The sequence below is a fragment of the Sporothrix brasiliensis genome (assembly GCF_000820605.1).
Source record: "Sporothrix brasiliensis 5110 chromosome Unknown Cont22, whole genome shotgun sequence".
Taxonomy (NCBI): domain Eukaryota; kingdom Fungi; phylum Ascomycota; class Sordariomycetes; order Ophiostomatales; family Ophiostomataceae; genus Sporothrix; species Sporothrix brasiliensis.
This window is the reverse complement of record NW_024467141.1, coordinates 420,921-446,422: the sequence shown is the minus strand read 5'-3', so window position 1 is coordinate 446,422 and position 25,502 is coordinate 420,921. Positions and strand designations below refer to the sequence as shown.

General features: G+C 54.2%; 9 protein-coding genes across 9 annotated transcripts; 3 read left to right on the top strand and 6 right to left on the bottom strand.

Annotated features, from left to right (window-relative positions):
• Window positions 1-111: 111 nt before the first annotated feature.
• SPBR_08095 (uncharacterized protein) lies at window positions 112-3,878 on the bottom strand (the record flags this gene model as incomplete). The annotated part of the gene is made up of 5 exons (XM_040766333.1): window positions 112-725; window positions 831-1,352; window positions 1,503-2,073; window positions 2,318-3,248; window positions 3,346-3,878. 5 exons carry the CDS (start codon window positions 3,876-3,878, stop codon window positions 112-114), a joined length of 3,171 nt encoding a protein of 1,056 aa, XP_040614399.1.
• A 497-nt stretch (window positions 3,879-4,375) lies between these two features.
• SPBR_08652 (uncharacterized protein) lies at window positions 4,376-5,179 on the bottom strand (the record flags this gene model as incomplete). The annotated part of the gene is made up of 1 exon (XM_040766890.1): window positions 4,376-5,179. One exon carries the CDS (start codon window positions 5,177-5,179, stop codon window positions 4,376-4,378), a length of 804 nt encoding a protein of 267 aa, XP_040614398.1.
• A 469-nt stretch (window positions 5,180-5,648) lies between these two features.
• Window positions 5,649-7,307, bottom strand: SPBR_08368 (MFS transporter, SP family, general alpha glucoside:H+ symporter; the record flags this gene model as incomplete). The annotated part of the gene is made up of 1 exon (XM_040766606.1): window positions 5,649-7,307. One exon carries the CDS (start codon window positions 7,305-7,307, stop codon window positions 5,649-5,651), a length of 1,659 nt encoding a protein of 552 aa, XP_040614397.1.
• A 2,665-nt stretch (window positions 7,308-9,972) lies between these two features.
• SPBR_08705 (uncharacterized protein) lies at window positions 9,973-10,583 on the top strand (the record flags this gene model as incomplete). Its single annotated transcript, XM_040766943.1, has 3 exons — window positions 9,973-10,098; window positions 10,272-10,469; window positions 10,491-10,583. The coding sequence occupies 3 exons, from the start codon at window positions 9,973-9,975 to the stop codon at window positions 10,581-10,583; spliced, it is 417 nt and encodes a 138-aa protein (XP_040614396.1).
• A 3,242-nt stretch (window positions 10,584-13,825) lies between these two features.
• On the top strand, window positions 13,826-14,659 carry SPBR_08901 (uncharacterized protein; the record flags this gene model as incomplete). Its single annotated transcript, XM_040767027.1, has 1 exon — window positions 13,826-14,659. One exon carries the CDS (start codon window positions 13,826-13,828, stop codon window positions 14,657-14,659), a length of 834 nt encoding a protein of 277 aa, XP_040614395.1.
• Window positions 14,660-15,768: 1,109 nt separating this feature from the next.
• SPBR_08661 (uncharacterized protein) lies at window positions 15,769-16,538 on the bottom strand (the record flags this gene model as incomplete). Its single annotated transcript, XM_040766899.1, has 3 exons — window positions 15,769-16,019; window positions 16,126-16,179; window positions 16,247-16,538. 3 exons carry the CDS (start codon window positions 16,536-16,538, stop codon window positions 15,769-15,771), a joined length of 597 nt encoding a protein of 198 aa, XP_040614394.1.
• Window positions 16,539-18,050: 1,512 nt separating this feature from the next.
• On the top strand, window positions 18,051-19,483 carry SPBR_08438 (uncharacterized protein; the record flags this gene model as incomplete). Its single annotated transcript, XM_040766676.1, has 3 exons — window positions 18,051-18,480; window positions 18,601-18,941; window positions 19,016-19,483. 3 exons carry the CDS (start codon window positions 18,051-18,053, stop codon window positions 19,481-19,483), a joined length of 1,239 nt encoding a protein of 412 aa, XP_040614393.1.
• Window positions 19,484-19,881: 398 nt separating this feature from the next.
• Window positions 19,882-21,460, bottom strand: SPBR_08394 (uncharacterized protein; the record flags this gene model as incomplete). The annotated part of the gene is made up of 2 exons (XM_040766632.1): window positions 19,882-21,251; window positions 21,319-21,460. 2 exons carry the CDS (start codon window positions 21,458-21,460, stop codon window positions 19,882-19,884), a joined length of 1,512 nt encoding a protein of 503 aa, XP_040614392.1.
• A 996-nt stretch (window positions 21,461-22,456) lies between these two features.
• SPBR_08215 (uncharacterized protein) lies at window positions 22,457-24,713 on the bottom strand (the record flags this gene model as incomplete). Its single annotated transcript, XM_040766453.1, has 3 exons — window positions 22,457-23,130; window positions 23,312-24,553; window positions 24,656-24,713. 3 exons carry the CDS (start codon window positions 24,711-24,713, stop codon window positions 22,457-22,459), a joined length of 1,974 nt encoding a protein of 657 aa, XP_040614391.1.
• Between the last annotated feature and the right edge of the window lie 789 nt (window positions 24,714-25,502).

Sequence of the window (25,502 nt, the reverse complement as noted above, 5' to 3'; positions counted from 1 at the left end):
TTCATTCCTACATCTACCACGATATAGACTACCCCTATCCATTGCTTCCATTGTCATAATATTGCCATAATATTCTTCACAAACGGCACATACCGTAACCTCCGACTGCTCTTATTCGCTGACCTCGGTGAGATCAACAACATCCGACACGGCCCTCCGTTTGGTTCCACGAGCGGGCAATGGCGATGTCATCGAGGGATCGGCATCAATCCGTCTACCGGGCGATGGTGTTGGCGGGACCGTCATAATCGAGGTCCCAGGTGCAAATGGGAATGAAGGAAGTGTGCTCAAGAAGGCCAGCTGCGGCGGAAGTGGAGCAACGCCACTCCCTGTCCCTGGGGCGGCCGCGGCGTCCTCTGTTCTGACCCGTTTTGCGTCTGGCTTCCGGGCCGACGCCAGGACCCGTTTGGTCAGCTTCTCCATAGACATAATCTCGTCGTAACTGGTTCCCAAAATCCGACGCAGGTCCGTCTGAGAAAAGTCCTGCAAGGTGTGGTTGGCGGTCGCTTTTCGACGTGTCCAATCAGCCCTTTCTTTGGTAAAATGCTTTGTCGTCTTAGTAAGGACGAGAGTGTGTGGGGTCGTATGACGCTCCGACTCGTGGGTACAGTCGACGCCATTTATTTCGAGGCTTTGCTGGATGTGCTGACGCCGAGTTTTATTCACCTTGACACGATATGTTTTCATGTTGCCGTCAGCCAAGAAGGTATTGACTGAAGTGCAGTCTGCGCAGCACGGCGGCATTTGTTGCCGTGCCAGTCCGGGAGCCGATTTCGGGTACGGACCAACACAAAAAGAGGCGTACGCTTCAAGCACTGCGACGTACATACGTTGGTGGGGCGGCAGCAAAGACGCAGCGCCTGCAGCCGCGTTGGAAGTATCGTCATTGTCCTCGATGGCGTGGTCTTTGATTGTACCGGAGATTTGTCTTAGGACAGGCAACCACAAAAATTTGAGTTCTTCAAGCTTGTTCGGCTTGGCACCAGAAAATTCACCGCTCGCGTCTGGGGTGAAAAAAGACGCAATCTTGCGGGACAATTCCAGTCGCAAGCGGCGTGTGACAGGCGTGTTTATTGAAAAGATGTGTCTGTAAAAACAGGAGACATGTTCACTGTCCAGGACCTTGACGAACTCGGACCACTTTGACTCATTGTCCCAGGACAATCGGCTGGCTAGATTTGAATCCAGTTTCTGCTGGAAGCCGGCGGAAGTTGACAATGCCGAAATGTCCATTTCGGCGACAACGGGCTCGGCCAAAATTTCGTAGATTGCGGTCCACTGCTTGTTTAGGTCTGGCGATTGTGTTGTCAACGCCTTGTCGGCAATGACAGACAAGTAGCCGAGTGCAAATGCTGTGTGTTTTGACTGTTTTTTGAGGATGGGCACCAAGCTATGACAGTGTTAGTAGGTGCGGCAGGCGAAAGGGGCGCCAGTTAACACATACCGTGCCTCAACTCGGTCAATACTGTAGTACGACAGACAATGCGTGGCAATGGTCTTACCATCCACGTATCCAAGGGCCTTTGATCCGAGCCCGTCCAGGAGTATCTCGGTTGTTGTTTGCGCCCACTCTTCCCGACTGGCCCTATCGCTAGCACCTGAAGACGAAGCTACCGACTTCGCGGCTTGGGAGCCTGTTGATTTGGGACAAATGGTGCTGATGGCATTAAAGGCGTCGGATAGAGCTGGAAGGGCAAGCACGGCGCTGCGCATATGCGTCTCGATTTGGGCAAAGGTCACATTTTGATCGTTGTTTATCATGTGGTTGACCCAATCGAAAAAGGACTTGGCGTCGAAGTCGCCATGCGACTCTTTCAACACCTTCTCAAAGTATTCCCAGTCTCGCATTGTCACGAAAATTGAAAGTACAGTTGCGGCATGGCCTTCGTCCACAGGGCGCGTATCGTAATCCAACGGCTGTTCTGGTGTCCACAGGTGGTCGCAGATTGCGCGGAGGATTTCGAGGCAGTCTTTGTCTCGGCCGATGACTGGACTTGTGCAAGTCTTTTTGAGGTATTTGAGGAGGTGGTCGAGGTTGGAATTCGCTGGTGCACTCTCGAACATGGAGAACCGCTTTTTGATACTCAGGGCCGTACAGAGAAATCTGTTTAGGCACACCCGGGGCACAATGACAACCGCCTTGTCAGAGTTAGTTTACGTGACCGGCAGAATAGGAAGAGTGAAAGGGGACAGCAAGGCCAGGACGTACCGAGACCTGGTAAGCGTGTGTGGCCGATGGACCTCCCTGGTGGTAGCAACACAGTAATTAGACAAAAGTATGTAAACAACGCTTTATGGCCTGCAATGGATGACGTACCTCGTTTCCAGAATAGCCCTCTTGGTAATCAGTTTCTTTGCCATCCGCGTCGACAAAACAATCGTCCTGCAAAATATTGTCCTTTTGTAGATCCATGGACTCTGCCAGTTTCGAGCCGTCTAGTGCCAATAGTTTCTTGATACTGTACGTGGTGCTGTAAACCTCTTGGATGGCATGCCATTCGGCATTTTGACGGTTCTCGTCTTCCTCGTAGTTAGAGTATCCGTAGTACTGGTTTCTGCTGTGGTAGCCATCCTCGTCATCGTCGCAGCTGCCCTCTTCCTGTTTCTCCAAGATGGCCAGGAAGATGTCTACTGGAAGTTCGGCCACGGCGGATTGGAGGCCTTTAAGGACACCCGCGTCACGACCGCGTGCTGCAGACAGCAACAGATTGGTCTCGGTATAATGGTGGTCTAGGCCGTACACGGCGTGTGGGACGGCACATTTGGCGGCCTCAGCTCTTCTGCGCGTTTCGCGGGCAGCCTCTAGCAGCCGGTGAGAATCCCAATTCCACTGGCCTCTGACCGCCTCCGCCATCGCTTCGGCCTTGTTGGCCTCAATTTCCAGCGCGGCCACCTGCGTTGGATCATCGGTTGCTTCCGCTAGCCAGTTGACAAGCGCAGGGTAGACCACGGAAGGGTACGGATCCACCAAGGCGCTGGCTGTTGGAACATGCTGGGGGATCGACGGTGCGCCGGACTCCAGGGCGAGGTTGTAGGTCAAAACCCAGCGGTATCCGGATGTGACGGGTTCAACTTCGTGCTGAACGTCGGTGTACCAAGACATGAAACCAATGCCAGTTTTGTTCGTGGCGTGCGAGGACTTGAACGTCTTCTTTGTATGTCGATGCTTGAGGATGAGGTCGCCGCCCTCGTGTTCCGATGGTAAAACAATTACGAGTGTGGCAAACATGCCCGGGATCTTGGGAGAGCTGTGATGTTAGTATTTTGAAAGCGCGGTGGCTAGATAACAAGAAAAGAGAGAGGGAGGAGTAAAGAGAAGCAGGGTGCCAGGTGCATTTTACTCACTCCGTGTGTGCTTTGAAATGGGCACCCTTCTCGTACAACAGCATCTTGTACGGCTCGGCACGAAGACTGGTCAGGCGGCAGTTCAGGCCCATGGTTTCGATGACCAGCTTCCGCGCAGTATCGATCACATGGTGCCATCCCATGTCCTGTCTTGCAGACGTTCCGCTCTCCTGCAACAGTTTGAACTGGCTCGCATCCAGCTCCCATGTATTGCGGACCGAGGTGTCGACGACGGTTTCTTCTCCGCGGCCGTACGGTGCTTGCTTGGCCTGAGCAATGATCTGTTTTGCGGATGCTTCGCGGAGGGGAAAGTCGATGGAGCCAACGCCGTTGACCAACATGTGGAGACCGAGGTCGGCCGGCGTGTCCTTCAAGACCTTCCACACGGCAAAGTCACCGGGCGACTGGATCAGGTCCAAGGCGGCCCGGACCCCAGTCTTGGCCCTGGCGAGCGTCATTCTCCCTGGAGACGGCAAGACATTGGCGATGTCGGTCCCACCAGAGGGTCGTTCCAGGTTGACGGCCGGGTCCATTTTCTCTGCATACGTGCCGATGGGTTTGTGGCGTGGAAATGACAGCGCAAGGGATGCGTGCGGCAAGGGAGCTGAACAATGCTCAGCAAAACGGTGGTGGTGGTGGAGTACTGAACGAGTCTGGCAATCCAAAAAAAAAAAAAAAAAAAAAAAAAAAAACAAAATTTCGTAAAAGGAGGTGTCTGTCTGGGGAAACAGCAAACGGCAACTCAGGCACCCCTGCTCGTAGGTGCCGAATGCAGGACAGCGTAAATAAAAGTGGATCAGATGTGGATATCGACGACAGTCAACGCGTCGACGTGTCGAACGCGTCAACGTTGGATTGCCTCTTACTTTCATCTTCCAGTCGGACACCATATCATAGGAAAGATATGGCCCTGGTCGCAAGGCTATAGTCTGAGGTTGTCATACGCTGCTATTAGTCGACTATCACATAACATGTAGGGGCTATACGCTTGAACTTCTTCCAGTGTTTTCGACATACAGGTCTTTCTTGTTCAACCAAGGTCCTCTTCCATCCACGGTGCGACCTTCCAGTCAGGCAGGACAAAGCCCTCAGTTGTGTCTCCTGCATTCGGCGGCAGGTCAATGTGCGGCCGCAGCAGATCCCAGAAAATACGGTAGCTCTCGCCAGTCAAGTGCAGCCCGTCTGTCAGAAGCTCCCGCAAGTACCCTTCTTGGCTCTTCGGGTCTTGTTCGTCGCCGAGCAGCCCTCCCGCCGATGCATCCCACCCAGGCGTCTTTTCGATCGCCCTTTGCATCAAGGCTGCATTCAAGTCAACGAGCTCTACACTAGGTACATCGTGGGCCACACCACGAGCAGCTTCAGTATACTGTGCCGTGATGCGTGCTTGTCGAGACGTTGTGGCGCCTGGTGTGGTTTGACGCTCCAGTTGGCCCAAGTGGAAGCCATTGAGCGGTGGCGGAGTCACCAGAATAATCTTGGGTGTATGGACCTGGATGTTGGGATGAGTGACAATTCGCCTCAGGTTGGCCTTGTATTGCTCGAGGGGCACATGCTGGTTGTCGATGTCTCGAGGCAGGGCGGCATCGTTTGCACCAAGGAGGACGACAAGGTAGGAGAGTTTGGGCGTCGAGGGTGACGCCTGTTGGAATATGCTCGGCAGGGCACGCAACGCCTGCGATGAGTTGTAGCCACCCAAGCCACGGTTCACCACATCGAAGCAGCGGATGCAATGCGTTTGCAGCGCCGAGTGCAAGGAGAACCCATCCCGGGTGTCGGCAGCGCCGCGGACAATAGAGTCGCCAAACAGAACGACCTGCGGGTAAAGAGTGGCCATGTTGGTATGATGGGGGAGGGTGGACGTGTACACTCGGAATGCAGGCCGTGGAAATGCTTCCCTGTGCGGAGAAGCTGTTCCAGTTCTCCAACATCCCACCGTCGTACGTACTTGTACGTCGCACACCGATGCAAACAGGGGGTGCTCTTCATTTACCGCCGTTTGTCGGCTTTTGCTCTTTTCGGACGTGCCGCTCTCAGCTGACGGCGCCAGGTCCATCTCCGACCCAATTCGGCATTCGTCTCATTAAACGCTTCTGGAACGGTGCAATCCCTTCTCAACAACAGGTAAAAATATCACAACGGGATTCATCAGGAAATGGAAATCGGCATTCGTATCCTAACTACCGTGTGCGTCAAGCGCAAGAAGGTACTTCTTGCAATACGACACTGCACTACAACACTGCACTATTACCTTCTCCATTCTTGCTCGGTTCCAATATTCCCTATTATCGTTATAGCTACACCACTTACTCGCGATGCTCCACGGCAGTGGTCGCCGCCGTCTTTTCATCGACCACAACGTCCATCTCAATGATGTACGTCGAAAAGTCCTTGGCACCCACGCGCTTGTTGAAGAGAATGTCGAGCTCCTCGTAGGTGCGGCCCTTGCACTCGGGTAGGCGGAAGTAGCCCCAGACGAAGCAGAGCAGACAGAAGCCACCAGCCAAAAAGCCCGTCTTGCCCTTCCAGTTGCCCTCGGTCGGATTGAGGACGTACGGCGACACTGTCAGGCTGATGATGTTGAAGACATTGTATGCATTGCGAGCCAAAGCGATGGTCTTGGAGCGCAGCTTGGTGGACGAGGTCTCGCCGACGATAACGTACGTGGCGGGACCCAGCGTCAGCTCGTAGACGGCAAACCACAGTAGGAACAGGGCGGACGAGGCGTAGCCGGTGCCTGCCGTCTGCTTGGGGAGGGCTATGAAGCCGATGATGAACATGCACGTGGCCATCAGGGCGGCGCCGTACAAAAAGGTGGTGCGGCGTCCGAAGCGCGTCATGACAAAGACAGAGAGCACGTTGCAGACAAAGTGCAGCGAGGACTGACCGACTGACATCTTGTAGGCTGCGGCGACGGGCAGACCGGCCTGCTCATAGAAGTAGGTGGCGTAGTTGACAATGGCAAAGCCCACGAGCACCTGGCAGACCCAGGCGACACACGTAATCTCAGTGCGCCACAGGTGGTCGCCCTTGAAGCAGTCGGCGTAGCTCTCGCCCTCGGCCAGGCTGCGCTCCAGCTCAGTGGTCTCGACCATGAGAGCCACGGCGGCCTTGGCCTCGTCGGGGCCGACCGACGACAGCCGGCGGAAGGAGTGCTCGGCCTCGGCCAGGCGGCCCTTGCGCACTAGCCACCATGGTGATTCGGGACAGAAGATGACCAGAGGCACGATAATAACGGGCCACACCCACTGGACGGCCACGGGAATGCGCCAGCCCCATTGGCCGTGCTTGCCGTTGAGACCGTCCAGAACGCCGTTGGAGACGAGCTGGCCAATGCCCCAGCAGGTCACGACAAAAATCTCGAGGTAGGCGCGGAGGGCCACAGGGGCGACCTCGGACGCATACGCCGGGCCCATGGTCGTAAACACACCCCAAGACAGACCGCAAAGGAGCTCGCCGGCAAAGAGGACCTGAATATTGGGCGCGAAAAAGACGATGAAGATGGTGCCCGTGAGCCAGGTAATGGCACCGAGCAACACCTTCTTGTGGCCGAAGCGCTCCGTCAGGATACCGTTGAGGAAAATACCGACGATGCCGCCGAGCGGGTTGGACAGACCAAGGGCCGTCTGCCACTTGGCTTCCACCTGGTAAGAGTTCTTGAGGGGGTCGGTCAGGACACCGAAGCGCTGCTGGAAGGTCGGGTACCCAAAGAAGGAGCCGATGAGCGCGGTGTCGTAGCCGTCCATGATGATGACGAGCGTGATGACGCACGACCAGAAGATGGCCTTGGGGTAGAGGCGCAGGGCCTCGCGGATGCTCATGCTGCGCTCGACGTCGGCGGCATGGCTGGCTTCGGCGCTGCGGCCGGCCCACCAGGGCGTGAGGTCAGCCGCGGCGGCCGAGGTCGGCGCGGGTACCGCAGCCGATGCCGTCGCCGGCGGCGACTTTTCGTAAGTGTCGGTCATGTTGAGGGGATGCTGGTCGGATACACAATGACGAGACAGAAAACAAATGCGAGAGACCAAAGGAGAGATCCTGAAAGAGGGAGAAAGTGTCTGATCGTCGTGATCAGCATCTCGCTGGGAGGATGAGGCTGGGGGCTCGAGATATAAACAACTTCTGTCACCCCGTCGCCGTCTCCGTGATCTCGTGTCCGGTGACTGGACCGTCGTCTCCTCTCCTGACAGGGGATCACAATGCCACATTTCAACGCTCCTCTCACACCTCTCCACTTCGGCCTCCACACTAGACGTTAGAATGGCAAGGACGAGGCTGACGGATACCTTCCCAATCGGGGGCGGGTCCAAGGCGGTCCACCTTTAATGGCAGAAAGAGCGTCTGCACGCTTCCTTTCCCCGCACGCCAAAAAGACGGGGTCGTAATTTTCCAGCCTGTCGAGCCTGCCGTACGAACGTCTGGGGTCGGGCCATGTCTGCGAATTGACACTGTTGGTTGTGATGAAAAGGATGGCCGAAGGAACTAATGCACCGTCTGACAAGACTCCGCGGGGAACGGTTGCTTCTCATGTCCATTTTCCTCGTTTTTTGTCGATGTTTCCAGCCAATACAGACCCACTCATTCCCAGATGCTGGGGACCCCAGATCCCGGACCCACATTACCTTTCTGTCCGATTCTCAAAAAGGCGCCCAATACGCCTCCAACACTTCCACCTTCGCCCACCTTACCGAGTCCGTGCGAGCCCTTTCTGTTCGTGTTGTACCTGGTTTTGATTTAATTTAATTTTTTATTCTTCCAAGCCTAGCTGTTTCCGGCCGTTGTCCACCGACGCTCCGCGAGGCGAGGATGCCAAAGGGGTAATGCAGAAGTTCATTAATAAACGTTATGCCGGTCCCGGCAACTCTGCCTGATTCGTGCAACACGGTTCATATGGCATGTATGTGCTCTTACACCTCTCCTGTCTCGTGAAATTATAGACCAGTCATGTTTATGCATCGAAGCATCGTTCTGGCAACATCTTGGCCCGCTCCACGTACATTGTGATCAGACTCTGGCAACAGGCATGTGGTCTCGTCAATGCAGGTGGCGAGGTCCTCGCAATCTATCCTTTCTTGGAGCATTCGTTAGACTTTCGTGGAGTTGTCTTTCTCACAGGATTCTGTTCTTTGCTGGCTGGGCATGGTAGATTCCAGAGTCGGTACAACTTCTTCCTCTAGCCTGCTACATGAACTATGCTGTCAACCCTTCTCTTCATAGACTGTGCTGCAGTGGTACAGAGTGGTAGCACCTTTGAAATCCGCCAAGATCTTATAGAAAATGCCACCTGAACGAAAAGTGACAGGACATGACTGAGGAGAGAGTTTCCTTGCAGCGAGATTCGATTAGCCACTACTAACGGACCAAAAGCTAATGAAATAAAATTTTGAAAATTAAAAGCATAATCAGTGCGACACAATCACTACTGCTTCTTCCTATATTCCCGTTATAGTATGGAACCAGCATGTCGGGCATGGCGCATTATCATTCGCTACGCGAGCTACTTCCAATACATGTCACAGCAGCTGAAGAGTCAGCCACAGCTGGCTTACCTGGTCCATTTCATGACGCCCAACATCAAAGCTCTGGTTAGTAGTCACTATTGTTTAGGGATTAACATATGCTCTAGGCATTAGGTGAAAATTATTTTCATCCGTTTACATTTTAGTTTTTGTGTTCTTTTTTTTAAAAAAATAAATAAATAAAAAACCTTTACATGCTTAAATAGCACGTACTTGATTTAAGCCTTGAGTAATCAGAAAAGTACGTGTCTGCTAAGATAAATATGGAGAATAATTTTGCCAAACAACTCGTGGTCGGCCTACCTTCTAATTATCCATGTCCGCAAAACACATCAATAATCATCGCTTTCGTACCCCCCACATGGAAGGCAGCTTTGCAAACATGTTCTTTAGCTTCGTCTGCTATGCTTGGCTGCCTCAACAAGATTGCGTTTGCAAGTTCACCAGGGCGCCGCCTAGCCAGTGCTCCGTTTGCATTCGTACATGTGCTCCTGTTCAGTCTATTGGCCAGACTCAAAATATAGATTTCCAACTCGGATTCGCATCTGCATTTTCCTCGCAAGGAAAAATGCAAGAAAATCGGAGCAAGGGATATTCCTAAGCGCCCAAGTACGAGAAGGCCAGTATCAGCCCCACAACATCTCCCCAGGGAAAGCGTGTGCATCGAGTCTGGTGCTGCATGGATCATATATTCTGAGTCGCTGTGAAAACAATCGGGTGCATGAAGAGAGCTCCGCGTTGTTTGTTGCCGCAAAACAAAGCGGAGTACAAATTACGACGTGAGCCAAAATGGTGAATACCTGATCTGCCACGGCCCCGCTTTTGTGGATCTCTTGGAACTCGCAAACGAATTCGTGAAATCACTTAAACTCGCATCGTGTCAATGTCTGGGGTTTTGCGAGATCCAAAAATAGTATGCAAAACGACTAATTTTCCACGTACCTGACGACACCGTCCTGCTCGTCGGAAATAGGCAGCGTCAATGGATTCCGACTTCTTCAGGAGTCGCTTTTCGTTCTGAATGGAAAGTCGGGCAAATTCTAACTCGTCTGGATCCGACCACCTCTCGTCCCATAAAACGAGCTCGCAATGCGGCTTACAGAAGGCGGCAAACATGGACAGCATGGATGACCGTTCAGAGGATGGCCGTGACCGTTCATCCACGGAGCTGCCGCCAGCGCCATATTCCTTCTATGACAAACTCGGCGACGCATTGACGGCTGATTGGAACCCGCGTGAGGTATGTTTGACTGCGAGACTGCGACACGAAACGGCCAGTGAGACGCTACAGCTTCAAAACCTAACTTTACCTTTCCATTAGATTATGCCCGCGTCAATATCCATCTGGATAGCAAGGTGGAGCGACGCCTCTCCCGCGGCATCTCTCTCAGACAAGACGACCTTGCCAACTAGCATGGCCTGCAAGGGCTGCAAGAATCCCCTCCCGACTTCAACACTGCAATCGTTTCTGCCGTGGAGCGATCCGATACCCCGTGTCCACCGAACATTGTCGTCCAGATTGTCGGTAGCTGTGGTGTTGTGCAGTCATTCGTTGCACTGGGCACCACCTTGAAGCGTTATGGCCACCGCGTCCGCATTGCCGCCCATAATGTGTTTGCTAAGTTTATCTAGGAGTCCATCGACGGCGATCCGGCTTATCTAATGGACTCTATGGTCAAGAACCCCGGACTTCTACCGCAAGTGAAAACGTCGCGCGAGGGATAAGTGCAGAAAAAGCGCGCCATGTTCAACACCATTCTCGACGGCTGCTGGCGGTCCTGAATCGAAAACGACTCGCCTACGCAAGAGCCCTTTACATACTGCTGGTCCCTGCACTGATACCGAAGCCGTGGGAGTGACCATCTCCATCTCATATTTAGTGTGTGTTCATATTCTTCATTTACGCGATGCCACGCCAAACATGCGCTAACTCCCATGCGATAGATGTATGTGGTACCTTCTTTCGAGATGCTCCGTCCGTCGAACCCCCACCTGCGTTGTAAAGATTCTCGAAGCCGGCCGGTGACCTGGTTACATTGACTTTGGTAGCATCGTGGTTGACAACCTTCAGAACTGAATCAACACGGTTGAGGAAGCAATCGCGCAAACAGGCGTCCGTGCCATTGTTTCCAAGGGCTGGAGCAACATCGCCGGACCACCCAACGGTGACATATACTATATTAATGACTGCCCACATGGGTGGCTTGTCCGGCGTGTGGTTGCCGTTGCTCGTCACGGAGGTGCCGGCACGACGGCCGGTGGCCTCGTCAACGGACGACTAACTACCATCGTGCCTTTTTTGGTAACCGAAGCTGAAGTAGGTCCCAGACCAATTCCGCACGCGTACCTCACAGTCGAGAATCTTGCTTCGGCCATCCAATTCTGCCTCTGGCCCGAGACAGCGTCTGCAGTACAAGAAATTGCACGAAAGAAGCAAATGGAGTCACGTGCGGCAGCGGCCGTCAAGTCGTTCCATCGTCACTTTGCCAGTAGATCGAATGAAAAGCAGTGTGATGCCCGGCCAAGTTGCCGTTTGCCAGTACACCATAAACAAGCAGGTTCTGCATCTGTCCAGACCTGCACTTGAAAGTCTGGCTCAGAACAGCAGGATCGAGATTAAGAAAGTCCAATTGTGCGTATGCTTGACTCCCATTTGTGCCATTTTACTTCATTGTATATGCTGACGCGGATTCCTTTGTTTCTAGTTAGGGACCAAGACCTATTTCATCGAGAATCGCGCGTTACTGGCACTCTAGTTTCTGTCACTTTTACCAGCACGAACATGGCCCAGTCCCGCTCTCAAGACGATCTACAACCCATACAAAGAATACAAGCGTGGTCGTTCGCCATAATCGTCAGCGTAGTCCTCTGCTGCCAGTTCAATCGTTGGTCCGAGCCAAGACACGCAAGGCCGTTGTTGCTGCACGACTTTGGGATAGGATGCACCAGTTGGTGAAGATGCACTTGGCTCTTGAGCAGCAAACGCATATCGTCCAGTTCTACGATCAGCTTGTAATATCGATACATGAGTAATACAGCGCCTTTTGTCTTTTAACTTTTGCTACGATTTGTTTGGGTGTTTGCCTCGCGGTTTTGCACGAGGAACACGTCATGTAGAACAATCGATTCTATTTGGTAAGGTACATTAGGAAAATTTCATACAAAAGTTGTCCATTTCTACACGGACATATCTATTTAGAAGACAACGCCACAAGCAGGCCATCATCGCCAGGCTCCCTGATTATGATGTTTCCTTTTAGGAGCCCTGACCTGATATCCTTTTCAAGTTGTTTTTCACTTGTTGATATGGTAAGATGGCCCAAAGCGGATAGTGCATAGTGCGAAGCATCTTCGGCTATTCTCCCATCCGACGACAAGAGTTCAATTAGAATGAGAGGCCTCACTATTTTGGAAAACGACGCCAGAATTAACAGGTGTAGTTGAGCCGCGCGATACGAAGCAGAGATCGCCTCGTCGGCCGCGCGTGAGAGGCCTCGGGAGCCAGACGGGCGTATCCATCGAAGGGCACGCGCCACGGCTTGTGCTGCTAATCCTGTTGACTGGGACAACCGAAGGACCTCGTACAGGCGCGGCGTGTCGCGCATGTCGTATGGAACAACATATCTTTCTCCTCGTTTGCCATGCTCGAACACTTCACCAATGTTGATGTATTCTGTCGTCCTATTCGTGGTCAAAGCAGTGTAAATTGCTGTATCGGCAGCCGCGGTGGCCTTGTCCACAGCGCTCCTCGCACACGTCACCATAGTATCGATGGCGTTATCGTGCAGCCTCCACATAGGAGACTTCATCAGCTCCGGAAGTGCCAGAACTCGGAAGATACGGCTACCAAAAGCCGTCTGGCGCATCATCCATGCAATCGCAGCCTTGGCGGGGCCGCTGCGATGCGCTTGGGAAAGTTGATTTGTGAATTCGGCACCCGTGCGGACGGCTTCGGCATATTCGTAAAGAGAAGGCAAAATACGATCGAATTTGGGAACCGTATCTTGTTGGCAATCCTCATACTTCATGGCGGATATTGTGTAGCCTGCGGAAGCCATCGCCAAGCCGATTTCGGCCGCAGCATCTGCCAAAGCGTTCCTGACCCGCCCAGTCCGGACTTCCAGGTCCATACAACTCTTTTTGAGCAGTTGGCTTGTCCACCTTATTGCTTCCTCAAGTTCTTTGACGGCCTCTTCGTACGTGGTGGGACTGGCAGGAGGTTGTGGCATATGTGTTGTCACTTCTCGTGGAAGCAGCGGTTTTTCAATATTAGAGTCAACTGTCGACTGCCTTTCCATCGTGTCGGAGCTTGCAATAGACTGGTTTTCCATCGTATATGAAGCGTGTTGCTGGATTCGATACGCTGAACGGTGGTGGAGGAAAGACTGCGGTATATGTTGTAAAAGCGGCGTTAAAATCGAAAAGAGAAAGAGAGAAACGTTAGACAAGCAAGCCAGATTGAGAGTGACCATGTTCAAATATATTAAAATGTGGCTCCGTTACTTTTCCATTGCGGTGGCAAATCATACCATCCACGTGTTCTTGCTGCCATAAGGACCAGGTCAAGTGCAATGCCTGCATAGTAAGCATCTCTGGTGAACCCACCAATTCGCGTAAAATTGTACAATTCATGTACAGTCTGAACGAATAACATCTGGCTCAAAACTGAAGAGGAAGGGGATATTGTAGGTTAATAACGTAAGGAGCGTCGATTACCCAAGGGTGCCCTCCCCCCTTCTAACCCCGTGACCACCTACCTCCAATTTCACCAAGTCGACAGCAAAACATCATTGCTGCTAGAACCTAAAAATGGAAATACCAATACCCTCTATGGCTCCTTCCTACTCCATCGAAAATATAAGAAAACATGAATGTTGTCAAGTCAAAAAATACACGGAGCAACTCCCTCTTCCAAAATTATGTTTTGCAATCACTCAACAACAATCACATCCAACACGATCAAAACCATGACCAAATCCAACATCTCAAAGCGAAAGCACGCATCGCGGCGTGCAACTAGATACGCTTCTTGGAAGAGAAGTATGCGGAGCCGTCGTCTCGACAAGTTTACATATCGGCGCCGCACTGCGGAAATCGGGTCTCACAAGATAAAGCAGAGTAAGATTGACCTTGATCCCGCTGTCGGGATCAGCCACGATACCAGTCCCAACCGACCCAGTGTGGAAATTACGGCTAATCGTGATGTTTTAGGATCCACCGCACGGGCGCTGGCCGGCAATATTGGCAGCGGGATACTCAAAGCAGCATCCGGAATCGGGGCATCCATTTCCCTAACTCAACTGGCCCCAACTGCGGCGGCACCGCCTATTGATGCGTGCGACGCAGATGCTCCCACATCATTGAGCGCTACCTCTGAGCGGGCTGTTATAGAGGGAGCGACCGATACATGGGTGAGTGCCGTTGCCGACTCGGTCAGTGCTTTGCTGGCAGCCCTGACCAGTACAAGGGATACAAAGCGCATTGAGGAGCACGCAGATATCTGTCGGGTAAATGACATGTCCTTGGAGATAACGTCGATGATCAACGACGTTGTCAAAGCTTCCCCTGGCAGTACGGAGAGCGGCCGTGGAATTGCCGAAGTGGTATTCCAATTCGCGAAGACATTCAGTGAAACTATGTCTGAAACTGCAGCCAAAGCTGAAAATTCAGACGACGGCACCGCATTTGTCAATATGGTACGAAAAGCACGAGTGAACTTCAACGCCGCATATGGCCGACTTGAAGCCGCGCTCAAAGTCAAACCCGAGTGTCGCAGGCAGCCGTCGCCTGTCACCTGTTAACAGGTGGCAACGCTGCGGACAAACATCGAATCCAAGTGTTGATCCGCTCCGCTCCCACCAGAACCATTGTTGTTATTATTGGTTGCATCGCCACGACTGAAGAAGCCGGTGCCTTCTTCGAAGCCGGAAAGAAGACATTCACCAAAGAGATTCTACGCAGATACATCGAAGCCTGCGCCATTTGTCGAACGGTATTAACAAATGAACGTCTCAATGTCGGCAGTCTCAGAGGAATACTTCTCTACCTTTGTGGTGCTGCCACAGACTGTGGTAATCCAGTGCCAAAAGATGTCTTGCAGGATGCCCTAGAGTTCATCTACGGCACTCTGCTCAACAAAGGCTTGGTCCATAATGAAAGAAAAGCAAAATGGACTCCTATCAACTATGACATAACCGTCTTTCTTCACAGCTTCGTCGACAGGGAGTTCATATGACAACTAGTATTTTGGGCTTTTGGCTACGGCCTTGAGACGGTTGTATTTGGCGTTGAAGGACGTGTTATTTTATTGGCCATCAGCAGAATGGCTGTTCCTTGGGAGACCGAAAGAAAGTGAGAAAAAGTGTATTGCTTGTTCTAAACTTATATCCATTCGGACGGGCTAAGAAAATGTATGTAGTTTACGCCTTATCCATCTGCAATTTTCATCGTCGTCATCGGCTTGGCTAGTGGTCCATTCTTATGGTTGTTGTGGATGCCATTACTCATGGCGACAAACATTGTTCGCTCTGTAGTTGACTACACTTTGTCATGAGGAGGATGAGCGGAACCTCAAACTTGGTCAAAAATGTCAATTTTATTATTATTTTTAAAATGCAAAAAAATTTCAAAATTCCTTCCTACCCCCCTTCCTCCACCACCTCACCACCCTCCCCCTACTCCTCCATCACCAACTCTCCACCGTCCCCCTACTCCTCTTCCCGCTTCACCTCCCCCTCCTCCACCACCTCTACCAACTGTTTTTCCTCCTCCTCCTTCTGGACAGGGCAGTTGAACTTGCGTCGGGCCAGTCGACGCTGTTTGTTTTTGACCCGGCGCCGATGTCTCGCCGTCTACGATTTCATTTGTCAATAAAACGTTAGATGCGATAACTAAATCAATCACGTAGAAACTAACTCTCATTGCTGCGGCGAGACATCGGCGCCTGGGTAGCAGCCGGGCCAGCGGCGGCAGGGACGGGCGCGGCTGCGCAGGGGAGGATGGCGGCGCGCGGCACGTGGTGGTGGTGGGGCGTGCGGCGGCGGCGGGCAGCGCGGCGGCAGTAGGGATGCGCGGCGGTGACAGGGAGGTGCGCGGCGGCAGTAGGGAGGCGTGGCGGTGGTTTGGAAGCGCGACGGTGGTGGTGATTGTGGTGGTGGTGGTCTTTCTTTTCAAAAAGCCAAAATCCAAAAAGTTCCCCATGCTCTAATTTCCTGCGTCGTCCTCTTTCTCTTCCTCGTCCACATTGTCCTGCCCCTTCCCTCCCCACCACGCGCTGCTTGCGGCGCAGATTGTACTTGGCCCGGCGCCGTTGCATCGCCGCCTGCGATTCAATTGTCAAAAAAAGTCAAAGGCAATAACAGAAACAACTATGTGGAAGAATAACTCACTTTGCTGCGGCGATGCGATGCGACGGCGCCCGGGCTCCTGCGCGGGACACGGCGGGGCCAGCGGCGACAAGGGCGGGTGCAGCGGCGACCGGAGGGCCGGCAGGAGAGGCGATGGCGGCCGGGGAGCCGGGGGGGCGGCGGGAAGCGCGATGGGGGCGGCGGGAAGCGCGAGGGGGGCCGACGGCACGTTGGTGGTGGTGGTGACGGCGATGGTGGTGGTGATGGTGGTGGTGATGGTGGTGTTGGCGGCGTTGTCGGCCGCGACGATGGTGACTGTCACCGTGACAGTCATTGTGGTGTCTTCTATGTTAGTATAAAATATGCTTTGCTTCACTGTTTGGTTGGGTGTGTCTTACGTTGGTGCTGTCGTTGTTGCTGTTGTTGCTACTGCTGATGCTGGAAAGGGAAAGAAGTTCTCGACATCTCGAAATCAGACGAGATAGAACACTATATATGTAAGTCTTGAGACGAACGCCTGCTGTATACCGTTCAAAAGGACGTTAACCCTGCACAGCTGTCTCCATCGTATTCACTGTATAACAGTATAATCTTTAAGGCCTTTCTTATTTACACTACAAGGGCCATTTAATATGTCAATAGGTCAATATTGCTATGTGCGATGCCGGCTGCAAGTGTAAGTGACTGGAAGGCCTAGCCAATCCACTGGCGCCTATTGAGCGAATAAGACCTTACCATTGTCCTTTTAGCGCGTGGCGGCATCTGCCTAAGTGGGATGGACAGCTCACTGGTAGGAATTGCTCAATGGGGTGAATGGAGAACCTCATCCATGTAAATCGGACAGGTGGCAATGATAGAGAAGTTCAAAACAGGTTCGAGGCCGGATGGTGAGCTTTGTTCCTGAGCTTGCAGGTCTTGCAACAGAAGCAGCCATGGGGTATAGGAAATGGCAATGCTACTGCTCCCCACTCACTCTTGGTACGATGCGCCTATCGAGCGCTTCTATGGGCTTCAAACCCCGTAGGACTAGTCAATCACAGTCTGGTGGTGCAACGGCCTTTCGCTCGTGACTTTTACAGGACGATGCAAACTTGTGTACAAATCGCTGGCCAGCACACAGGGCAAAGAGCATTGAGGCATAGACAGATTTCGTTGTGGTGTATTATGTGTGCACCAGGATCGTGGGTATACTAAATGGCCTTGCTGTGGCCTCTCCGGCATAATAGAGACCGCCCTGGCTCGCTTTGATGTACTAATGGCGCGTTTCCAGTGGCCGATGTATGCTTTTCTTTGTATAATGGGACTGGAGCCTACAAACAATACATTTTCTCTCGGGCGGTTACGGGACCTGTCGTTAGGGAAGTTGCTTCGCACTTCATACTTCCCTGGTCTCGGACAATCCCCGCAGACAAACAATTGACGCGCCCGGGCATGGAGGGGGGGACGGGGTTCGATGCACGGAATGCGTGGCCGTCCGAATATGAGGCCACAAATTCCAGCAGCTCCATAGACATCCATCCTACCATGGAGAGCGGACCCACCATCACTACGAATTATTGGCCATACGTTTACTCGAAACCAGTCCTTTAGTATTTCGTACGAATTACCCACACCGAAGAGGTCACGTGTTGATCCCTACATATGTGGCCCCCTTCCATTCCTGTAGAATGCCACGCACATTATCCCACGATAAGCGAATCAGATATCGGGTTCCGTCGGCGGTGGGAAAGCATTCCAGCACGCTTCATCACAATGACATTCATCTTAGTTTCTGCCATTTGACGGCGCATCTATCCGCCTGGGCTAAAAGCCCACATCTGTGCCATACCGGTTGCAGCGCTCTGCTATGACTAACCCTGAGGAGCGAATCGCTGACATCAAGTCGCCAGCATCGTCACCGCAGCGGCACCACCGACTTCAGGCGTCGCTCAAAGACGTATTGGATCTTGCTTCCACCGCACAAGCCCCTCTTGGACCAGTGGAGCGTGCCACGGCGCGGCGAACATTCTTCCGCGTCGTCGAGCACCTTGAAGCCACAGACCCCTTCCGCAGCATCGCGCGTGTCGAGAGAGCCACATCGTACAGCCAGCCACTGCTGGTCCGGCACACGTACGAATACGCGCTTTCGGATGAGTCGCGCGACATCTTTTTGCGTGCTTTTTTTGCGTCGATCGAGCTCGATCTCACCGGCGCACATCCTGAGCTTGATTTTGAGGTGCTCACACCTCGCTTTAACGGCTTCGCAGACTATCTCGTCGACAACTTCTTTCTGCCGCGTGGGTGGTCGTCCCCGGGACCTTTCATTTTTTTTGTTCCTCTTTTGCCTCATTCACCTCCCCCCCCCCTTATCCCCTTTCTTTTCTGCTCTCACGTCTACATTGCCTGACATAGTACAGTGAAAGCTTCGACACGGAAAACGCCTCAGCCCTCACCCGCCTACCACTCGGCCGTTTTGAGCGCCCAGGAAGGCGTGACAACAGCACACGGCTTTATCGGTACATCGGAGCGCCTGGCTTCGCTGCGCTGGGAGTGCCTTGTCCGGGATCGGCACCGGTGCGTTATCACACGCCACTTTAGCAGCGACGAATACGAGGCACGATTCAAATTGGATGGCAATGATGCAAGCGACGACGACGGCATTTTGTTCTCGGAGCAAACGCCTGGCCAGCTCGCGCCTCTCGAAGTGGCACATATTCTGCCACATTCCTTGATGAAGCTGGACAGGAATGCTGAGATGGTAGGTCCTTCTGCCTGCCTGCCCGCCGTCGCCGCCTTTGTTGTAATGATCGATTCTAATATATATATATTCAGGATGCGTCCCGCCAGGCTGCCTTGGCGATTTTAAACATGTTTGACAAGGGCGTGGCACATATAATCAACGGCGTTGACATTGACCGGCCACAGAATGCGCTGACGCTCAACATGATGCTCCACCGATATTTCGGCGCCTTTGATGTCTACTTTGAGCCTGTCCCGGCCGCAAGCAACACCTACCGCATCCAGTCTTTCTTGTCGCCGGGCACCAACGTTGCATTTGGGCTGCCCGTCACTCGGGCGCTCTTTGTCACCGAGTCACGCACCATTGATCCGCCGTCGCCGCGTCTCCTTGCTGTGCACCGCGCCATTGCCCACATCTTACACCTGTCGGGTGCTGGTGACTACCTGGACAGAATACTCCGAGATATGGGCGACAATTACGTCCGCGCCGACGGGACCTCAGCGCTGGGCCACATGGTGGCCCTTGGACTGCACGGCTGGACGGGCAATGCTGTGTATTGATGCTCTCACACACTCAGCGGACATTCTTAGCAGATGCGTCTTGGGCCCGTACTGGTCAACACCTGGAAAAAATCCGCAACATGTCTCGGTCACATGGTCTGGTGCCGGAATTCCAGTTCAAGACTTTCTAAATGATGTTATGGTTAATCCGACAGTGATTTTCACGGTAATTAAACAATCAATGACTTTTACTTAGGCCAGTAAATACATATTCGAAATAAAGTGATTTTCCCCAAAGCTGTCTCCTCCTTCGTTTTCCTGCTTTCAATCTTCCCCCTTTACGTTGACGTCGGTTGAGCAGTGGACAGTTGTACACTGGTGACAAGTATGTACGAGGCTGCGCCATGACTTCCAGTCTCCACATTAAGGTCAAACATCGCGGCCAAACATTCTGACCCTTACAGGTACACAATGGCCACCGAGCTGTAGGGCACAGGAATCAGGGCACTACCGCGCTTGACAGGCACTTTGATCGTCGTCGCGGCCACATTCTTGACCTCGGTGCCCTGGCTCGCAAACGTCCACTGGCTGCCACCAAACGTCGTGTCCGTCGAGTTTTGGCCGGCACCGCCGGGGTTGTTGAGGTACTTGACCGTGACCGTCTTGACCGAGGGCGACAGGCCGTCGAGAGTGACCACGGGCTCTGGGCGCGGCGTGCCGACCGACAGGTCCCAGTAGTTGAGGTTGCAGAGGGCGACGCGATTGGCAATGTTGTGCTCGTAGGCGACGTACGACGAGAAGGTCGTGCCGTCGTTGTTGCCCGGCGCCAGCTCGGCCACCTTGGTGCGGCCGCCCGTGCCGATGAACTCGGCGGCCACGAGGATGGCGTAGTACGTGTTCTTGGTCTGGGCGGGCGTGGACCCGTAGTCGCTGGGCTGCCAGACGTTCTGGACCGAGCCGTAGACCTGCTCCCAGTTGACGGCGGCCACGCCCAGGGACATGAGGTGCATCATGAAATCGGTGCCGTACAAGGCCGTCGCAAACGACGCCGAAAAGGACGCATTGGACGTGCCGCCCGTCTGCACATTGATCTCGTCCAGATAGAACGGCACCCGGCCGCCCTTGTACGACTGGAAGAACGCGTTCATCGGCTTGATGTGCTTGGCCGTGTCGGCCACCGTGCTGGCGTGCGACAGGAGGTCCGGCAGCGTGCACGAGCCGCTCAGGCACCGGTACCAGTGGTCGGTGGCGTAGGCGAGGTTGTTGGTGTCGTCGAAGCTCGTGTTGGCAAAAATGTCGGCCGCGTCCCAGGGGATGTAGCCGTTGGTCTCGCTGCCCACATCCGGGCCGGCAAACCCGACGCTTGGGGGTAGGCCGGCCGCCTTGGTGATGTTGGCAGCAATCGCCTGAAAGCGGTCCGCAAACTCTTGGGCCGTGGCCGCCGGCGGGTCGCCGCCGCTGTAAAAATTGGGCTCGTTGCCAATCTCAATGGCCGCCAAGTTGTCGGCGCCAATGCCCGACAGGATCGACTTGGCGGCCTCGTTGGCCTGCGTGTAGTCGTGCTCCGTGTACGAGATGGAGGGCATCCAGCGGACCTTGGCTGGTGCCAGCAGCTGCGTCAGCGCCCAGAATGAGGGGCCAATGGTGAGGTCGCCCGTCTGCGTGGTGCTCGGCGCGGGGACCACCGGCACGGTCTGCGAGCTGTTCCACTTCACGCGGTCACCCGTGATGCCGCCGACGCGGACAATGGGCCGGCCGCCGGTGCGCTTGGCAACTTCGGAAATTAGATTGATCGAAAACTGGTTGGCCGATGGGTCGGTTTGGCTGGCTATGTAACGACTATGTTAGTGGATGTCTGTGAAGTATTGCTTGAACCCGTCTCCTGATGCACTCACTCTGGCAGTACAGCGAAAAGGTGTTGAGCTCGAAGCTCACACCCGGAAAAGACGGGTTGACTGTGAACAGCCCATGAGGCTGAGTGTGCGGCAGGGTGACCGTCGTGGCACCGGCCCGGGCAGCAAGCTTGTCGAGGCGCATCGTGACGTTGTTGGAGAAGAGACAACACAGAGGGCAATGATCAATTGAATGGAGCAGGCAAGGCTTGTCAGATCGTCTTTGGTAGACGGTCGATTTTCTCAAAACATCACAGGCAAAAGTCCCTTCCAATTGATGCATATATATACTTGTCGTCGTCTTGGCCTTTTCTAATCATCACGGAAACCAACAAATACACCTTTCTTCATGGATTCTCCGCATTGCACCAGGAGCTCGACAATCAACAAGAACGACCCCCGATGGCCTTGGGGATGGATGTCGATCCCGCGCCGAAACGGGGACGGGCCCGCAGTTTCTTACAAATGAGGCAATCCATGCGTCGAGCGAGTGCATAACCGATGGATGACAAACTGTGACCTAAAAGTAACGGATATGGACAAACGTTAGCCAACAGACAAACGCTTTCCTGCCTCTGTCAAGGGCAAGGATGCGAAAACATTGCCCGGCATGTACGTCAAGTGCTTCTTTGGATACGACAATTGGCGCAGCTACTCCGCATGTTCAAAATGTGTGGGAAAAGCCAAAGACAGTTTGGACAGGCAAATTCAAGCTCCGAAATATACGACGGCTCACAAACTCTCAGCCGCCTTGATTGTGGAGTGACTATCCTTTGCTTTCGAGGAAAATGCAGCCAGAATTTCACAGTGTTCTGTGGTATTATTACGTACAGTACACTTCTTTAATCCTGACAGCGGTTTCCCATTTTTTGGTCGTCCTCCGCATTCCGGTCCTTTTCCCATGATGACGACCCCTGGGCCTTTTTGTCAGTCTCCACTTCCCCGCGCATGGCCCCAATGTCTTAGCGTCGGCCGTTCTCAGGAAACACGGGGTAGCGGTGGGTGAGCACATCCTGTGTACTATGGTAGGCCCATTTCGTTTTGCTTTCGGCAAGTCGGCTCATTAGGGGCGGCCCAATGTGCCTGCCGGAGTCCGAAGGTTGACATACCACTACCAAAATCATGACTCGCCAAGGTCATCTCAAGGATGAGGCGCCACCATCGGGAAGTCACCGCCCGTCGAACTCCCATCGACGCTCGCTCCAGCAGGAGCAGCGGCGGCGGTAGTGGGGGCGGTGGGAAAAAAGGCCCATGCATCTTGCTCGCGGAACGCCGGGGGCATGGCAAAGTCAAAAAGGTTGTGGAACGCCGCGTCAAACTGCGGATAGGTGCCCGGGCTCTCAAAGTTGGCGAAACCTTCAAAGGAGTCTAGCCCTTCCAAACCGCCGCCACTCGAACTAGCAGACCAGCTGTCCGCGGCGGCCAACTGCGTCTCAAAGTCGAGGGTGGACGCCACGCCGGCAGTGACCAAAGGGATGTTGGCGTACTGCCAGTCGGGTGCTGGCACGGCCGTCGTCGCGTGCAGGCCATTTGGGCCGTCCACATTCGTCTGTGTGTAGTGGTTTGGCCCCGGTTGTCTTTCCCCCGCTCTCAGCCCCAACAGTCGCAGCAGCCGCCGTGCCAGCTTTGCTACGGCCGCCACGCTCGTCCACAGTCGTGCCAGCCCGTCCAAGGCCTCGCAGCAGCGGGCCAAGTCACGACGTGACGTGACGGCGTCGCGCTGCTTGTCGCGCAGGGCGCGGTAGACCACCGTGGTGGCCATGGAGAGAGCATATGGAATGAGCGGCAAGGGAGGGAGACGGGTGTGCTGGCCATCTGTGATGAGAGAGAGGGCTCGAACGGCGGCGTCGAGGCGGCGTTGGTATGGGGCGGTGGCGGGTCCACTATATCGACAAGACAGCATTGCGGCGACGCAGTACCAGATTTCGAGATAGTCTAAAGACGTCAGCACATGTGGCTTCTGGTGTGAATGTATGTCCGCGCTATTACGACTCACCCCGATGCGACTGATGAAAATAGTCCAACCGGACACCTGCACCCGACGTCACCGTTGCAAACGTCGGGAACTCCTGGCAGTCGTCGACGGTCGCTTTCGACGAGGCCTTGAAGATTGTAGTCGCCGTCGCGAGGAGGTCGCCTAGTGCTGTCGCAAGGGCCATGACCTGTGCTCGATAGTTGTTGCCGTTGCCTGTCGCAGTAATGCGCGGCAGTCCGACGTCCGAGTCGTTGATGAGAAACGGCGCCGCCGCCATGATCGGTTTGCTCAGCCGGTCGAGGTTTCGCAGCGACCACCAGAGATAGTCGGTCGAAGTTGTGCCCTGGTCGGGAATTGTCGGTAGCCGCCAATGAATTGACAACGACCATGCCTCGCACACAGCCTGCGCGAGACAGCTTGCCGCTCGTCGTGTGCCGGTCGTACCGTCGTTGTGAAGGTGCATTAGTGCCAGGATCTGCACCTTGGTGATCCTGTCAGGTTCGAGGTCGGCCTTGATGGCTGCGTCGAGGCCCGTAAGCAGTCGAGCTGCGAAATCGAGCGGTGCCAATGTAGGACCGTTGTCACTCAGCCGCAAGAATGGAGCAGCCTGGCTTGTCTTGCAGGCCACGAGGCACATGGCCCGCACCAAGTAGATGGACGTGTGGCCATTGCTGTGCCCTCGAAAGACACTGGCACCGTCCACGATGGGCAGCAGGTCGTCGAGCAGAGACACGTAGATGGAGAGCAGGGCATCGGCCGTGGCCTTGGGCAGCTCAAGCAGCGCACCCACATCTTCGAGGTAGCGACGATGCGGCTCTGTCAGAACAACAGGTGCATTTCTTGGCCGATATTTGTGATAGAACCACGCAAGCTGTCTCTGTGCACGTTTCGCGTCCGATTGTCGCCGTCGTTTGGAAGGCGGCTGGGCAACCGCTCTTGGCGGTGTCTGCTTGGCGGATGACGGGGGTGTCTCCGTGTTCTCTTCGTCGCCCTCCTCGTCGCCCGACCCGTCCGTCTCTTGGCCATCCGACAAGTCGGCCAGTGCAATTTCCGGAATGTAGTCAATGGCGCGCGGCTTGGGACTGGATTCTCGCGTGTCCGTGCCGCCGGTGGCTGTGCCATTGCCAGGACCGTTACCAGATAGAGGCGGCTCAGCGGCGGCTGGCGGTGCTTTGTCCAACACGCTGATGCTTCGGTTCGTCTTTTCGATGACGCGTTGCTCTGCCTTGCTGTTTTGTTTGTTTTCGGCGGCAACAGCGCGTTCTGGCTTGCTGTCGGCCGCGGTGTGGAAGCATCTCTTTTTGCGCACCCGACAGGCCGGGCAGGGTAAGAGCGGCCGCAGAAAATGTTAGCAGTGGGTCTCACTGCCAGGAACAGAAAGAGGCACTGGGTCCAGAATGGGAAGGAACAGAGGGAGACTCATCTTGCGAGCTTCTCTTGCGCGTGGCTGTTTCCGACGCCTGCCACACAATTTCCATATTTTTTTTCTTATCTTGTCGTCTGATAGCAATATGCTGGTCGTCCTGGTATCGCTCCGTCACCTCGTCGTTCGTGTAAGTGAGAGCCGCCCAAGACATCTTCATTTGGGGCGGCAAGCGGTTATGTACTGTTATGTGCAGTGCCTTCCCAATCCGACGTACCCCGGCGCTCCACTTCCACGACTACCCCCGCAAACCGTTTTGGGGATGGACGATGGAGGGCTCTTTCTCTGCCCTGCCACATCTCCGTATGTCACCCCTGAATTTTGGGGATCCCTGTTCGCAACTTGCTCTCTCACTAGTCTTAGCTGTGTCTGCACGCCTGCACGAGACTACTTTTGGTCCGATCCTCATTCGGACATACCGCCGTTCGGTCGTGTAAGACTACTGCTCATCTGCGGGGAACGAACCGCGCTTGACCCGATTCGTGGCGGCCTCTAACCTCTCCTACAGGACAACGTCACTCTATCGACGCGATGAGAGGTGGAAATCAAACATCGCGATGCGTGAAGGAGGGCACGCGGTTATTCGGTGGCGCTGCCGGACGAGCTGTCGGCAGCTGACATGGTGGGCCACTATGGGGCAGCTTGGACATCGAGGGGCCGGCTTGGGCCCGTTGAGGGGCCGATGGGCGGTGCATCTATGCCCGATGACGGAGATTCGTGTGAAGACGGAGTCTCTCGATGTGGTATATTAGACGGTCATGAGAAGAAGCAAGACGACAATCTTTGCAT